General features: G+C 45.5%; 1 gene segment (V, D, J or C); it reads right to left on the bottom strand.

Annotated features, from left to right (window-relative positions):
- Positions 1-8,215: 8,215 nt before the first annotated feature.
- Positions 8,216-17,954, bottom strand: part of LOC148149232 (Ig kappa chain V region Mem5-like) — a 405,056-nt gene continuing 395,317 nt past the window's right edge. The window contains 1 exon segment of the V gene segment in view: positions 8,216-8,468. Within this exon segment, the coding sequence occupies positions 8,290-8,468 (179 nt within the window).

The raw sequence follows: 17,954 nt of genomic DNA, 5'->3' as shown, positions 1-17,954 counted from the left end.
TGCCTATGGGAGAGGCTGATCTTCCCTCCCTACCTCACCCAGGAACATAGTCACCATCCTAAAGGAGCACAGTCACGTTTTTAACCTGAGGGGCATCACAGCTGGGACAGGAGGAGAGAACTTAGCACCTTCATGGTGGTCATACCTGTCATTAATCCACTGCAACCTCTCTTGGGGCTGCAAGAATTTAACCTCCCTCCCTCAGACAGCTCCCCTCCCTGGAAGGTAATATTGCTGCTCCTAATTTCAGGCTAATTGACATCTGAAATACAACTATGGTTAGCCAGCATTGGCTGGGCAGGCAGTTACTACTTCTCTGAACCTGTATCCAGAAAATCCCCTTGTAATTGTGCAACACATTGGGGAGCACAATGCCCACTGCCTCTGAAATCCCTCCCTTACCGAGAATACACTCTCAGCTGCCATCTGAATTTACTATAAATTCTGTGTCCTCTCATACTGCCCCTGCAGCTACCTGATGAAGGAACAGCGCACCGAGTACTTCTTCTTCCAAATAAACCTGTTTGATTCAAACCTGATATTGTGTGATTTTTAACTTTGGCAATCTGAACTGCCTCTCAGACTGAATCAGCTGAACTGTTTTTCATTCATGATTTGAGAAGATTAAAGCCTCATCTTCAATCCCCAGCACAAAGCCCATTCTCAATCCATCGCTCAGAGACATAGACCTCAGAGACACCTACAGACAGCACAGAGTAACACACTCTCACTGAGAGAGACACCAACAGGTTGCACTAAGTAACACACGCACTCTGAGAGACAGGCAGCACTGAGTAACATGGTCACACTCCATGCTGCCTGCAGGTGTCTCTCTGAGTAACACTGAGAGAGACACCTACAGGCAGCATAAAGTAAAACACTCACACTCACACTGTGAGAGACGCAGCCAGCAATGTCTGTGAATGGCTGAAGATTGTTTCAGGGGCTACCCAACATGCCGCATAGATTGTACAGTGCATTCCCATCAGCTGGGCCTGGAGGGAATGCGTCAGATTGTACTTATTGAGTCCTAACAACTTTCAGTTTCTGTTCTTTTTTGGAATCTTGTAACCTGCATAAATTCCTGACCAAAGGGATCATTTGAAAATGATTAACGAATGATGATTGTAATTGATTGACAGGCCAAGCAACCAATTGTGACGATGACCTGCTGAAATGCAGCCAATCAACTGGGGGGGAGGGGTAGTGGAGGTCATCTATTTCCAAAGTAGACAGAGACTGAATCTTCATCTTTTTTCCCTTTTTCAGATTGACACTGACAGAAAAAAACTGCAATTAACAGCCCAGACAGAGAAAGCTGCTCAAAATCACAGCCACAATGGAGCTTACGGAAAACACTTGTGGAGATTTGCCCAATAACATGAGAATTCTGTCCCTTTAAACAGTGACAAACCCTTAAATTGGAACTGACAGCTAAGCAGGAAGAAGATTAGATTACTTACAGTGTGGAAGCAGGCCCTTCGGCCCAACAAGTCCACACCGACCCGCCGAAGCGCACCCACCCAGACCCATTCCCCTACAGGCAATTTAGCGTGGCCAATTCACCTAAGCTGCACATTTTTGGACTGTAGGAGGAAACTAGAGCAACTGGAGGAAACCCACGCAGACACGGGGAGAATGTGCAAACTCCACACAGTCAGTTGCCTGAGGCAGGAATTGAACCCGGGTCTCTGGCGCTGGGAGGCAGCAGTGCTAACCACTGTGTCACTGTGCCGCCCAAAAGGTCTGGTTTACTGAAGCAGAGACTTCTGAGGGTCACATTGTTTTGTACAACTGACAGTCTTCAGCAACTTCAAGAGATTTTACTCGGCATACAGTCAACACTTCCCCATCAAACACTCCCCGGACAAGGACAGCATGAGGTTTGACATAGCGTAAAGTCTCTCGACATTGTCGCAGTGACCTACTTCAACATCCAAACCTCAGAAGTATCTCTGAGCAGTCCTTAGAAGGAAGAGAGTTTAAATTCAGTGCTAACAATGACCTTTGTCATGCCAGCTCAGCCCTGTTCTAAGTAAAGTTGTGTCTCATCTGTGGACTGTCTCAAACACTCTACACACATTCTGATCTCCTGATGCTCTTTCTGAGGGAGACGGGAGGGTCACATGCGTGAGGGCACAGGAGAAGCGAGCGTTGGACTCCCAGTCAGACCCAGAGAGGGTCAGCAGGCTGCTGACACTGTAGGTGCTGTCCGGAGCTCGCAGGTAGTTGCTGGTCTGAACCCCGTCCGAAATGACTGCACCATCCTTCTTCCACTGTACCTCCAGCTCATCGGGATAGAAGTGATTGGCAAGGCACACCAGGGTGGCAGTGCCCTTGGCATTGACCTGCTCTGGGGAGGGGGGCAGCAGGGTCAGCTTGGGCTGAGAGTTTTCACGGCCTGGAAGACAAGAGAAACAATTTTAATCCCTGCCAAACAAATGGATTTTGACTCTCAGTATATTCACTGGCAATACAATCTTATTGAACATTTGTAGTCAATACAGAATAAACCCCGACAAAAGAACAGGTATTGTTTAAATTGCTTCTTGGGATATGAGAGTCACTGCCAGGTCCAGCATTCATTGCCCCTTCCTAATTACTGACTGAGAGGGTGATGGTGAAAGAGAAGGGACAGTTTTGGTCCATTGTTTATGGAATGAATATGGGCAGCTGGAAGGGCTATCAATGGGGGAGCATTTCAGTGACAGTGATCAGAACTCAGTGAGATTGAGAGGAGGGATGGAAATGGAGAACAATGGAGCAAGTGTAAAAAATTTCATTTGGGAATGAAATATTTTACTGAACTGTGCAGTGATTTAGCAAAAGTGGACTGAAACCAAGTACATGATGGAAAATCAGGGTCAGGGCAGTGGGAGGCCTCGAAGGATGAGACAGAGATTGTTCAGAATCTTTTCCCACAATGAGTATGTGTGGGACTCCCAGATATAGACTCTCAGCCTGGGATGTCAAAAGGCAGCAGAGTAGGGAAGACTAAACAGGGAAGGTGATGTTGGTTATCTGGAGATCAAACCTGCAGAAAGCTGAGAGGAGGATAGAAAATGCAGGGGTGACATTGAACAGGACCTGAGGAAAGCAAAGATCTGACAGGATGAAATATTTTCAACTGAATCAGGGAAATCCCAACGAACAAGAGGATTGGGGGTCATGTACTAACATGGATTGGGAACTGGTTGGCAGGACAGACACAACAAGTCTTTTTCTGAATGGCAGGTAGTTACCAATTGTCATACTACAGGGGTCAGTCCTTGGTACCCAGTTATTCATAATATACAATCATAGAATCATAGAGACCCAAAAGGTCCATCAGCCCATTGTGTCCATACTGGTCAAAAAACAACAACACAATACTTCTCATCCATTTTTCCAGCATGAGGGAATTAGATGTGGTATGTGTTCAAGAAGGAATTAGATATTGTTCTTAGGATTAAAGGGATCAAAGAATGTGGGGAGAAAGCAGGAACAGGGGATTGTGTTGGATGATCAGCCATGATCATATTGAATGGTGGAGCATTCGAGGTGTGTAAAATGATGAAGGCCCTGGACAGAGTGGGTAGGAAGGACTGATTTCCATCAGCAGAGGAGCAATAGCCATGGGGAGAGATTGAAATGAATTGGGATAGGGTTTGAGGGGAGTTGAGGAGTAACTGTTTCCACCCAGAGGCTGGTGAGATCTGGGACTCACTGACTGAAAGGGTGGGAGAGGCCAAAACCATCATCACATTGAAAAAACACTTGGATATTCAATTGAAACAGCGAAACCTCCAGAGCTATGGAGCAAAAGCTGGAAAGTGGGATGGAGCGCAATACATCTTTAACAAACCTGCTATCACCCACAGATCAGGAGAACTTTATCCGCGAACATTGGAGCAGACTTGGATCCACACACTTCATTGGGTGTCCATGTGGAAGGTTCTAGATTACATTTCAAACCTTGCTGCACACCAATGGGCTGAGGTCAAGGGTGAGGCTACAAAGAGTCTCACTGCCCCAGGGTCAGCCAAGATCACTTCTCCTAATGACTCAATGACCCCTGGAAGGTGAGAGTGCACGGACAATGGGTGAGGGTCAGGATCAGGAAGCTCCAACCTTAAAGAAAGACTTGAATTTGTGTAGCACCTGTCCCCAACTCAGGATGCCCCAATGGCTCTTTCCAGCAGTATGTGTACAGTAAGATCCCAAATACATTATGATAATTAGCAGGGAAATAGATTTTTATTGATTTTGATTGGGGTATAAGTATTGACCAGGGCCCGGGGGGGGGGGGGGGCAGGGACTGCCTGCTCTTCCTCCAACGGTGACATGGAATGGCATCTTTCACAACTGAAGGATTCCCAGTTCATCCAAAAAAAAGTATAGTTCCTTCAAAGTGTAGTTGCAGGTCGATAGTGTGGTGAAGATGTTGCTCGGTATGCTTTCCTTTATTGGGCAGTGCATTGAGTATTGGAGTTGGGAGCTGTTGCGGCTGTACAGCCCATTGGTGAGGGCACTTTTGGAATACTGTGTGGAATTGTGGTCTCCCTGCTATAGGAAAAATGTTGTGAATCTTAAAATGCTTCAGAAAAGATTTACAACGATGTTGCCAGGGCTGGAGGGTTTGAGCTATCTGGAGAGGCTGAATCGGCTGGGGCTATTTTCTCTGCAACTTTGGAGGCTGAGGGGTGACAATGTAGTGGTTCATAAAATCATGAGGGGCATAGACAGGGTGAATAGAGAAGATCTTTTCTCCAGAGTGGGGCAGTTGAAAACTAGAAGGCATAGGTTGAAGGTGACAGGGGAAAGATTTGAAAGGGACCTAAAGGTCAACGTTTTCATGCGGAGGGTGGTACATGTATGGAATGAGCTGCCAGAGGAAGTGGTGGAGGCTGGTAGAATTACAGCATTTAAAAGGCATCTGGATGGGTATATGAATAGGAAGAGTTCAGAGGGATGTGGGCTAAATGCTGGCAAAGGGGACTAGAATCATTTTGGATATCTGGTCAGCATTGATGAGTTGGATTGAAGGGTTGGTTTCCGTGCTGTACAAATCTCTGACTCGAACTGAAGTTCAATTGAACCCTTAACACCTCAGGCTCTCCCAAAGACATTTATAGACAGTTTTGTTTGAAAACCAGTCACTGTTACAATGTCGGGAAAGTGGCAGCCAGTTTCTACTCAGCAAGATCCCATGAAAAGCAATGAGGTCAAAGACCACTGTTAATGATGCTGGTTCAAAGATAAATATTGTCCTGAACTCAACCCAAAGACCCAATAATTGGGTTCAGTTGGATGGAAAATGAGGAAATGGAGTGGAAAAGAGCAGGTAGGGATTCTATGACAGCCCATTCCAGATTCCCACCACCCTCTGAGTGAAAGAAGTTCTTTCCCAAATCTCATTTGCGATGTTTATAAAGAAATCTTTCAAACCATTCATATTGTTCAGTGTCCTTTAGCTCTTGCGCTCCTTGTTCGATAAGTGTTTATTTTTTTCTGATAAAATATGAGTTCCCTGATGGGGTTTAACCTTGCCCAATCAGGGATCCCTGGCTGACAGAAAAAAAGGGGAGTGTCAGAAGTACTGATACTCTGGTACCTGACTCTGAATAACAACCTGCCAACCAACCCCCTCCTTCTGTCACCCTCAATCTCTCCATGCTTACTCTTGATGCCCCTTCAATCCAGCTTGTGCTGCCTTTGGGAGAGGTTGACCTTCCCTCCATCACCCAGGAACATGGTCATCATCCCTGCTAGCACTGCTGCCTCACAGCACCAGGTTCCCAGGTTCGATTCCAGCCTCGGGTGAATGTCTGTGTGGAGTTTGCACATTCTCCCTGTGTCTGCCTGGGTTTCCTCTGGGGGCTCTGGTTTCCTCCCACAGACCAAAGATGTGCAAATCAGGTGAATTGGTCATGCTAAATTGCCCATAGTGTATTAGTGCATTAGTCAGAGGGAAATGGGTCGGGTGGGTTTCTCTTTGGTGGGTCGGTGTGGATTGGTTGAGCCGAAAGTCCTGATGTAGGTAATCTAATCTAATCTAATCCCAGAGGAGCATTGTCTCACTCGCTCATTAGTGACAGAGCCAAATGGTGGTGAGTTTAATCCAAGCGTCACTACAGCTGAGGCGGGGGAGAGAAGGTGGCACCTTCATGTTGGTAGTGCCCTTCATTAATCCACTGCAACCCCCCTTGGGGTTGCAAGAATTCAACCACCCTCGTTCAGACAGCTCCCCTCTCTGTAAGGTAATATTACTGCACCTAGTTTAGAGCTAATTGACCATTGAAATATGACTATGGGTAGTCAGCACTGGCTGGGCAGGCAGCTACAACTGCAATTACCCTGGATACAGAAAATCCCCTTGTAATCAGGCAACACATTAGGGAGCACAGTGCCCACTGCCTCTGAAATCCCTCCCTTACTGCGAACACACTCTCAATATTCACCTTTCTCAGTTGCCATCTCAATTTCACTGTAAATTCTGTGAACTATGATCCTGCCCGACGAGCTGCCTGATGAAGGAGCAGTGCTCTGAAAGTGGATACTTCCAAAGAAACCTGTTGGACTATAACCAGGTGTTGTGCGATTTTTAACTTTGGCCATCTCACTGAGGTGCCATTTCAGACTGAAGTGTATTTCATTCATGATTTGATAAGATTAAAGCCAAATCTTCAATTCCCATCACAAAGCCCATTCTCTATCCATCACTCAGAGACAAATACCTCAGAGACACCTACAGGCAGCACAGAGTAACACATTCACACTCAATGAGATACTGACAGGGAGTACAGAATAACACATACACTCAGAGAGATATCTACAGGCACACACCCAGAGTGCCAGGCAGCACTGAGTAACAAGGCAAAAGTGAGGACTGCAGATGCTGGAGCTTAGAGTCGAGAGTGTGGTACTGGAAAAGCACAGCAGGTCAGGCAGCATCTGAGCGGCAGCAAAATCAACGCTTTGGACATCCTGATAAAGGAATTTTACTGATGAAGGCATTGATTCTCCTGCTCCTCGGATGTTGCCTGACCTGCTATGCTTTTCCACCACCACACCCTCTGAGCACTGAGTAACATGCTCACAGTCCATGCTGCCTGGAGGTGTCTCTCTGAGTGTGAACATGTTACTCAGTGCTGCATGTCAGTGTCTCTGAATAACACACCCACACTCACAGTGACACCTCAGGCAGCATTATGTAATACATACACACTCACACTCACACTCAGAGAGACACACAGCCTCCATTCTCAGTGACTAGCCTAAGAACATTACAGCTACTATCCAGCATGCAGCAGAGAGCGCACAGTACTATCCCAGCAACTCTGCCTGGATCAAAAGAGTTAAGGCGAATGCCTCAGATTGTAATTACAGAGTCCCAACAGCTTTCAGTTTCTGTCCTGTTTGGAAACTTGTAACCTCCACAGTTTCCAGATCAAAGGGATCATTTGAAAATGATTGATAATTGGCCGTCAGTCCATACTACAACGAAAGTCTTACTGATTGACAGACCAAACAGCTAATTGTGACAATGCTATTCTGAAATGCATCCAATCAGCTGAAGGGAGTGGTCCATTTCCAAAGCACACAGAAACAGAGACTGAATCTTCTTCAACTTTAATCTGTTTTGATTGACTTTGGGAGAATAAACACTAAAATTAACAGCTCAGACAGCGGAAGCTGCTCAAATTCACAGCCACAGTGATGCTTGAGGAAAACACTTGTGGAGGTTTTCTCAGTAACATGCGAATCCTGTCCCTTTAAACAGTGATAAAAATCTTAAATTGGAACTGGCGGCTGAGCAGGAAGAAGATCTGGTTTACTGAAGCAGAGACTTCTGAGGTTCACATTGTTTTGTACAGCTGACAGTTTTCAGCATCTTCAAGAGATTTTACTTAACATCACAAGTCAACCCTGACCTGTAAAACACTCCCAGGACAAGGACAGTGTGAGGTTTTACATAGGATAAAGCTCTCTCTACGCTGTCCCAATGAACTGCCTTAACTCCTGAACCTCAGAAGTGTCCCCATAGCCAGTCCTGAGAAGGAGGAGTGTTGAAATTCAGTGCTGACAATGACCTTTGTCCTGCCAGCTCAGCCCTGTTCTATTTAAAGTTGTGTCTCCTCTGTGGACTGTCTTGAACACTCTACACACATTCTGATCTCCTGATGCTCTTGCTGAGGGGAGAGGGGAGGGTCACATGGGTGAGGGCACAGGAGAAGTGAGCATTGGACTCCCAGTCAGACCCAGAGAGGGTCAGCAGGCTGCTGACACTGTAGGTGCTGTCCAAAGCTCTCAGGTAGTTACGGGTCTGAACCCCACCCGAAATGACTGCACCGTCCTTCTTCCACTGCACCTCCAGCTCATCAGGTAGAAGTGATTGGCAAGGCACACCAGGGTGGCAGTGCCCTTGGCATTGACCTGCTCCGGGGAGGGGGGCAGCAGGGTCAGCTTGGGCTGAGAGTTCTCACGGCCTAAAAGACAAAAGAAACAATTTTAATCCCTGCCATTTGAAGAAACTTCAACTCTCATAACATTCACTGGTAAAATGTTTGAACATTTGTATCCAATACCTAACAAACCCGACAAAAAAACAGCTACTGTTTAAATTGCTTCTTGGAAGTGAGTGACACTAGCAGGGCCTGCATTTATTTCTCATCCCTAATTACCCTGAGAAGTGATGGGGAAAGACAAGGAACAGTTTTGGACTCTTGATAAGGGAATGAATATGGGCAGCTGGAAGTGCTCTCAATGGGGGAGTAGTTTAATGACAGTGATCAGAACTCAGTGAGATTGAGAGTAGGGATGGAAATGGAGAACCATGCAGCAAGTGTTAAAGTTTTCACTTGGGAATGAACTATTTTACTAAACTGTGCGATGATTTAATAAAAGTGGACTGGAACCAACGATATGATGGGAAATCAGTGTCAGGGCAGTGGAATCCCTCAAAAGAAAAGACAGCGATTGTTCAGAATCTGTTCCCACAAGGAGTAAGGGGGGACTCCCAAATCTAGACTCTCAGCCTGGGATGTCAAAAGGCAGCCAGTGTAGGGAAGACCAAACAGGAAGGTGATGTTGGTTATCTGGAGTTCAAACCTGCAGAAAACCCAGAGGAGAATCGAAAATGCAGGGGTAACATTGAACAGGATGAAGTATGTCCAACTGAATCAAAGAAATCCCAACAAAGAAGAGGATTGAGTGTCATGTACTGACATGGATTGAGAACTGGTTGGCAGACAGGACAGGAAGAACGAGTCTTTTTTTCTGAATGGCAGATATTTACCAGTTGGGGTACCACAGGGATCAGTCCTTGGAACCCAGTTATTCATAATATATAATAATAGAGTCAGAGTCAGAGAGACCCAGAAGGCCCAACGGATCATTGTATCAAAAACAACTCAATAATTCTCATCAATTTACCAGCATGAGGGAATTAGATGCGGTATGTGTTCAAGAAGGAATTAGATACAGTTCTTAAGATTCAAGGGATCAAAGAACAAGGGGAGAAAGCAGGAACAGGGGACAATGTTGAATGATCGGCCATGATCATATTGAATGGTGGAGAAGGCTTGAGGGGCCGAATGGCCTACTGCTGCTCCTGAGTTTGATGTTTCTGTCCATTTCGCAGATAATGAAGGAATGTCTCTCGTCAGCTTGGGGTTGGAAGTTACATGTGTGTGGAGGTGGAAGATGTGGCCATGGTGATTAATGAATGCAGGTCAGTAAGGTGGTTAAGAAGACACATGGGATAAACTGTTTTTCTATTTCCCTTGATGGAATGAGGGCATTGCTGGATCAGCAACATTTATTGCCCATCCCTAATCCCCAGAGGGCATTTTAGAGTCAACGATTGTTGTGGGTCTGGTGTCACATGGGAAGGATGGCAGTTTCCTTCCCTAAAGGACATTAGGGAATCAGACGGCTTTTTCCTGACAATCAACAATGGTTTCATGGTCATCATTAGGCTCTTAATTCCATTTTTTTAAATTGAATTCAAATGCCACCATCTGCTGTGGCAGGAATCTAACCCTGGTCCCCAGAACATTAATCTGGATCTGTGGATTAACAGTTCAGCAATAATACCATTAGACTATCACCTCCCTCATCTCATTTTTGGTTGAGAGTGAAAGCAAGAAATTTGTTTATTCTGGAACTGTATAAAACCCCAGTTAGAGCACAGTGAGAGAACAGTGTACAGTTCTGGTCACCACATTACAGGAAGGATATGATCCTCCTAGTGATGGGGACAGTGGAGGATTTTATCAGGAATTGGGAGTTTTAGTTTTGAGGAATGCTTAGTTTGGCTGGGACTGTATTCTTTGGCACAGAGAAGGCTGAGGGGAGATTTGATCAAGGCGTGTAAAATGATGAGGGCCGAGATAGAATTGGTAGGAAGGGCTGATTTCCATCAGCAGAGAGGGCAATAACCATGGGGAGAGATTGAAATGAATTGGGAACAGGGTTCGAGGGGAATTGAGGAGTAATTGTTTTCACCCAGAGGCTGATGGGATCTGGGACTCATTGTCTGAAATAGTGGGAGAGGCAGAAACCCTCATCACATTGAAAAAACACTTGGATATTCACTTGGAACAGCGAAACCTCCAGAGCTATGGAGCAAGAGCTGGAAAGTGGGATGGAGCTCGATCCCTCTTTAACAAACCTCCGATTACCCACAGATGAGGAGAACTTTATCCGAGAACATTGGAGCAGACCTGGATCCAAATATTTCAGGAAGGAGTCACATTGGGGTGTCTGTTTAGAATGTTCCAGATTACATTTCAAACCTTGCTGCACACCACTGGGCTGAGATCAAGGGTGAGGCTGCAAAGAGTCTCAGTATCCTGGGATCAGACAGGGTCACTGCTCCTAATGACCCCATGACCCCTGGAAGGTGAGAGTGCGCAGACAATGGTGAGGTTCAGGATCAGGAGACTCCAACCTGAAAGAAAGACCTGCATTTGTGTAGCACCTGTCCCCAACTCAGGGTGTCCCAATGGCTCTTTCCAGCAGACTTTGCACAGTGAGATCCCAAACACAGTATGATAATTAGCAGAGAAATAGATTTTTAGTGATTTTTATTGGGGCATAAATATTGACCAGGACACCAGAGGGAACTGCCTGCTCTTCATCCAACAGTGCCATGGAATAGCACCTTTCACAACTGAAAGACTCCCAGTTCAACCAAAAAAAAGTTCATTGAAAGTGGAGTTGCAGGTAGATAGGGGAGTGACGAAGTAATTTGGTATCGTTTCCTTTATTGGGCAGTGCATTCAGTATTGGAGTTGGGAGCTGTTGTGGTTGTGCCAGACATTGGTTAGGTCACTTTTGGAATACGGTGTGTTATTCTGGTCGCTCTGCTGTAGGAAAAATATTGTGAACCTTAAAATGCTTCAGAAAAGTTTTATAAGCGTGTTGCCAAGGTTGGAGAGTTTGAGCTATCGGAGGAAGCTGAATAGACTGAGACTATTTTCCCTGGATTGTTGGAGGCTGAGGGGTGACCAAACAGAGGTTTTTAAAATCATGAGGGGTATAGATACGGTGAATAGAGAAGATCTTTTCTTCAGAGTTGGTGAGTCCAGAACTAGAGGGCTGAACGTGACAGAAGAAAGATTTAAAAGGGACCTAAGGTGTGACGTTTTCATGCAGAGGGTGGTACATTTTTGGAATGAGCTGCCAGAGGAAGTGGTGGAGGCTGGTATGATTACAATATTTAAAAAGCCATCTGGATGGGTATATGAATAGGAAGGGTTGAGAGCGACATGGGCCTGATGCTGGCAAATGGGACTAGATTAATTTAGGGTATCTGGTCAGGATGGATGACTTGGACTGAAGGGTCTGTTTCTGTGCTGTACATCTCCATAACTGTAATTGTATTTCAATCGAGCCCCTAACATCTCAGGCTCTTCCAAAGACATTTACAATTTGTTTGAAAACCAGTCACTTTTGCAATTTCAGGAATGGGGCAGCCAATTTCTACACAGCAAGATCCCACTAGAAGCAATGAGATCAAAGAGCATTCTTCATGATTTTGGTTCAAGGATAAATATTGTCCTGAACTCAACCCAAAGAGAAAATAATTTGGTTCAGTTGGATGTAAAATGAGAAAATGGAAGGTAAAGGAGAAGATAGGATTGCTGGTTAGTGATGGGATTGATTGATACCAGAAGATAAAAGGAAGGGAAAGAATTTTTGAATATTAACGGAACCATAAAAGTGCAGGGAAAATCAATAATAGAACAAACTTAAAGGGTTTGTATCTAAATGCACAAAGCATTCCGAGTAAGGTAGACAAAGTGATGCCATAAATCGAGGTAAATTGAATGTCCAAGGAATTTAAACGAGTTAAAGTGGAGGAGGGCTCAGGAGAGGTTATTCAAGTTTCTAGAAGACGTACGAGGACAGAGAGTGTGGAAAGGAACAAGAGTCGAACATCAAGCACAGCAGATAAGTGGATAATGATGAGAAGGAGGGCAGTCAATGCAGGACTGAGAGTGTTGTACTTAAATACACACAGTATACACAATGAGCTTGTAGTGCAGATTGAAACTGGCAGGTACGATGTTGTGGGTATCACAGAGACATGGCTGTAATGGGATCCGGGCTGGGAACTAAATATCCAAGGATACATGTCCTATCAAAAGGACAGGTAGATGGGCAGAGGGACAAGAGTTGCCTTGTTAGTATGAAATGAAATTAAATCAAAGCAAGAAGTGATATAGAGTCAGAAGGTGTAGAATGTGTGTGGGTAGAGTTGAGGAACCGCAAGAAATAAAGAATCTGATGCACGTTATGTCCAGGTCTCCAAGCAGTAATTAGGGTGTGGGGAAGGAAATCAATCAGGAGACAGAAAAGCCGCATACAAAATGTCAGGGTAGGCCTCAATGGATAGGTGGACTGGGTAGCCCGTCTCAAGAAAAGGATTTCATGGATGTCTACGAGATGGTTTTTGAAACAGCTTGTGGTTGAGCCATTATGGAACAGGCAGTTCTGGATTCAGTGAAGTGTAATGAGGCAAACTTGATCAATGAGCTGAAGGTGAAAGTATCCCTGTGGATAAGTGACCATAATATGATAGAGTTCCCCCTGTAGTTTGAGAGGGAGAAGCTGCAATCAGATGGAACAGTATTTCAGTTGAGTAAAGGTAACGATAAAGACATGAGGAAGGAGCTGGCTAGAGTTGATTGTAAGGGGAGCCGAGCAGGTAAAATGGTGGGGCAGCAAACAGCAGAGTTTCTGGGCGTAATTCAGGAAGCAGAGTAGGAACTCATCCCAAAAAAGAAGAAACACACTAAGGGGAGGACAAGGTAACCATGGCTGATGAGGGAAGTCACGGACAGCATAAAAGCAAAAGAAAACAAACGCACAATGTGGTCGGGAAAAGTGGGAAGCCAGAGGGTTAGGAAGCCTTTAAAAACCCGGAGAGGATAAATAAAAAAAACATTAAAGGTGGAGAAGGGGGAATGTGGGGGTAAGTTAGCCGGTAATACTTAAGAAGAATGCACGAGTTTTATCAGATGTATAAAAAGGAAGTGGAAGGCAAAAATATACATTGGATCGCTGGAAAATGAGGCTGGAGAAAGAATTATAGGAAGTGAAGAAATTGCAGAGGAATTGAATCGAAGCTGAAAGGTCTGAATATGGATAACTCACCCAGACTAGATGAACTACATGAGTGTGTTCGGAAGGAGACCACTGAGGAAATTATGGAGGTATTGGAGATGATCTTTCAGGAATCAATGGAGTCAGGGTATGACAGTGTGGTGGGGAGGGATTTGATGGGGGCAAGGGACTTGAAAGTGGCTCACATAACAGCCCTGATTAAGAAGGGAGGGAGGGAGGGAGGGAGAAGATGGGAAATTATAGGCCAGTTAGCCTGGACTCAGTTGTTGGTAATGTTTTAGACTTCCTTCGAATATGGGTGTAGAGGATGAAATTGTAGAGGACTTGGAGGTGTAATTGTAAACTAGGGCTGAGTCAACACGGCTTCATCACGGGGAGGTCATGCCTGCAAATCTGTTAGAATTCTTTAAGGAGGCAATGAGCCAGTCAGACAAAGGAGAGTCCAAGGAAGTAATGTATTTGGATTTCTAAAAGGCCTTTGACATAAGATAAAAGCCTACAGTGTGAGGGCCGAGGTACTGGCATGGACTGAGGACTGGCAGGTTGGCATAAAGCAGAGAGTGAGGAAAAATGGCAGTTGGTGACTGGTAGAGTCCTGTAGGTGTCAATGTTGGGACCTTAACTATTCACATTATACATTAACAATCTGGATGAAGGAAGTGAAGACATTGTTGCTAAGTTTGCAGATGACATGAGATAGGTGGAGGGACAGGTAGTGTTGAGGAAGTGGGAAGGCTGTAAAAGGTCCTGGATAGGCTGGGAGAGTGGACAAAGAATTGGCAGATAGAATACAATGTGTTACAGTGTGAGGTTATGCACTTTGGTGGGAAGAAGAGATGCAAAGACTGTTTTCTAAATAAGGAAAGCTTTTGGAAATCTAAAGCACAAACCTCATTCAGGTTTCTCTTCAGGTGAACAGACAGGTCCAGTTTGTGCTTGGGAAGGCAAATGAAATGCAAGCATCCATTTCAATAGGGCCAGAATACAAGAGCAGAGATGTAGTGCTGAGGCTGTGTAAGGCTCTGGTCAGACTGCATTTGGAATATTGTGAGCAGGTTTGGGACCCATGTTCGAAGAAACGATGTGCTGGCATTGGAGGGGTTTACACGAATGATCCTGGGGATGAAGGGCTTGTCATATGAGGTGCGGTTGAGGACTCTGGGTCTGTACTCGATGGAGTTTAAAAGGATGAGGAGGGATCTTATTTAAATTTGCTGAATACTGATCAACCTGGATAGAGTGGTTGTGGAAAAGATGTTTCCAAAAACAGGAGAGACTCGGTAACCAAGGCACAGCCTCAGAATGAAGGGCCGACCCTTTAGAGCTGAGATGAGGAGGAATTTCTTCAGCCAGAGGGTGGTGAATCTGTGGAACTTATTGCTACAGAGGGAAGTGGAGGCCAAGTCACTGAGTGTATTTAAGACAAAGATAGATAGGTTCGTGATAGTTAAGGGGATCGAACGTTCCTGTGGAGTAGGCAGAAGAATGGGGTTGAGAAGCATTTCTGCCAAGATCAAATGGCAGAGCAGATTCCATGGGCTGAATGGCTGATTTCTGCCCCTATTTCTTAAAATCTTCTGGAGAGTTTCCCCAAAACCCTGGAACACTGAACCCACAGGACTGTGAGCCCTGCTGTAACTGTTTGTCATCAGAACTTTGCCAAGAGATGACCAAAGGGTGAAGAGAGTGTGCATTTAGGTGGGAACTTCAGAATGCTTCTTAGCTCTTGGAATATCATGAGCACAGGAAGTGTGGTCAGTGACAGCAGTTGGAGCTCCGGGTTCCGGAGCTTGAGCAGCAGCTGGTGTCAGTGCGGAGCATCTGTGAGGCTGAGAGCTGCGTGGAGAGCACGTTTCTAGATGTGGTCACTCTGCAGTTGCAGAGTATGCAGGGAGAGAGGGAATGGGGGAGCAGCAGACAGTCCAAAAGGACCAGGTAGCTAGTAGAGGAATCCCCTGAGTGCATCCCATTCTCCAACCGGGATTCAGTTCAGAATCCTGATGAGAATGATGGTTCATCTCTGAAGTGCAGCCAGAGCCAAGTCCCTGGCACCAAGGTGGAGGGTTCAGCTGTACAGGGGGGCACAAGTAAGACTGGAAGAGGGATAGTGAGAGGAGATTCGAGAGTGAGAGCAATCGATAGATGTTTCTGCAGTTGCAGATGGGAATCCAGGATGGTGTGTTGTCTCCCTGGTGTCAGGGTCAAGGATGTCTCTGAGCGGCTGCAGAGCACCCTGAGGGGAGAAGGGGAACAGTCAGCAGTCATGGTCCACATCAATCCCAGTGACAGAGGGAGAAAAGGGATGTGGTCCTGCAGTCAGAATTTAGGGGGCTCTGGAGGGAATTAGCACTGGGAGCTCAACAGTAAGAATCTCCGGATTGCTCCCAGTGCCCCACCCAAGTGAGAATAGGAACAGGAGGGTAACACAGGTGAATGTGAAGCTGGAAAGAGGATCCAGTGGGAGGGCTTTAGATTCTTGGGCATTGGGAGTGGGTCTGGGGGAGATGAGACCTGGACAGACCAGACAGCGTTGTTCCTGAACTGAGCTGGGACTGAGTTCTTTTGGGATGATTTACTAGTGCTGTTGGAGAGGGTTTAAACTAACTTGGCTGGGCTGTGGGAGCCAGGGGGGATAATCAGTGAGGAACACCAAGGACCACAGAATCCTCAGAGCAGTCAATAAGTCAGCACCCAGTGGGAAGGATGCAGAGGAATACAAATGCAAGTAATTACAGATACCTGCAAACGTGATAGAGTCATTATAAATGGCTCTTTAATTTTTGAATATAGACTGGGTAGTAGCAGTTTAACAGGCAGGGAGGGGCCAGAGTTGTGAGAGTCTGTTCAGATGAATTTTCAGGTGGCATTGTGTCCAGTGAAGAAGGCTGTCCAAGAGTACAATGGGAACTTGACCAACTGGGCCAGTGGGCTGAGGAATAGCAGATGGAGTTTAATTCAGATAAATGTGAGTGCTGTACTTTGCAAAGCCAAACCATGGCAGGACTTTTACGGTTAATGGTAGGGCCCTGTGGAGATTTGCTGAACAAATAGACCGAGGGGTGAAGGTGCAGGTGCAGGTGCATTATTCCTTGACAGTGGAGTCACAGGTAGACAGGGAGATGAAGAAGGTGTTAGGTATGCTTGCTTTTCTTGGTCACTGCATTGAGTATAGGAGTTGGGACATCATTTTGCAGTTGTACAGCAGGTGGTGAGGTCACTTTGGGAATAATGTGAACAATTCTGATCATCCTGAGATAGGAAGGATGTTGTTAAACTTAAAAGACAGCGGAAAAGATTTACAAGGATATGGCCAGGAATTGGAGGGTTTCAGCTGTCGGGAGAGGCTGAAGAAATGGGCCTATTTTCCCTGCAGCATCTAAGGCCTCGGGGTGACCTTATAGATGTGCATAAAATCATGAGGGACATGGACAGGGTGTATATCCATGGTCTTTTCCTTGGTAAGGGGAGTCCAAAACAAGATGACATAGGTTTAAGGTGAGAGACAAAAGAGTCAAAAGGGACCCGAGCGGTAACTTGTCACGCAGAGGGTGGCGTGTGTCTGGATCGAGCTGCCAGAGAAAGTGTGGGAGGCGGATAAAATTATAACATTTAAAACACATTGGGATGGGAACATGGATAGGAAGGGTTTAGAGGGATGGACGCCAAATGCTGGCAAATGGGATGAGGTCAATTTAGGATATCTGGTTAACACGGGCAAGTTGGACTGAAATGTCTGTTTCCACGCTGTATGACTCCATGAATATGAGCAGCTGGAAAAGCTGAGACTTTTTTCCCCTGAAGTGAAAGAGTCTGAGGAGTGACAACATAGAGGTTTATAAAATCATGAGGGACATAGATAATATGAATCATTCAGAAAGCAGGTGAAATTTTGTAGAAATGGCAAAAAATATTCCCAAAGATCATTCCAGGGATGAGGAATATCAGTTATGAAGATAGTTTGGAGAATTTGGGACTGTCTTCTTTGGAGAAGGCTGAGAGGAGATTTGTTCGAGGAATTAAAATCAGGAGGGGCCTAGATACAGTAAATAGGGAGAAAATATTCCCAATTGAGAAAGGATTGAGACTGAAAGACCACAGATTGAAAGTAATAGGGAAAAGTAACAAAAGTGAGATGGGGAACAACATTTTTGGCCAGCAAGTGGTTAAGATCTGGAATGCACTGCCTGAGAGTGTGGTGGAGGCAGCTTCAATTGAAACATTCCAAAGGGAATGAGACTGTTATTTGAAAAGGAACAATGTGCACAGTGACAGGGAGAAGGCAGGAGAATGACACTCAGTGAATTGCTCATTCGGAGAGCCAGTACAGACAGGATAGACAG

Source organism: Chiloscyllium plagiosum, unplaced genomic scaffold (assembly GCF_037043375.1).
Source record: "Chiloscyllium plagiosum isolate Xiang-an unplaced genomic scaffold, Cpla_swu_hap1 HiC_scaffold_9, whole genome shotgun sequence".
Taxonomy (NCBI): domain Eukaryota; kingdom Metazoa; phylum Chordata; class Chondrichthyes; order Orectolobiformes; family Hemiscylliidae; genus Chiloscyllium; species Chiloscyllium plagiosum.
This window is presented reverse-complemented; position numbering and strand designations above follow the sequence as displayed.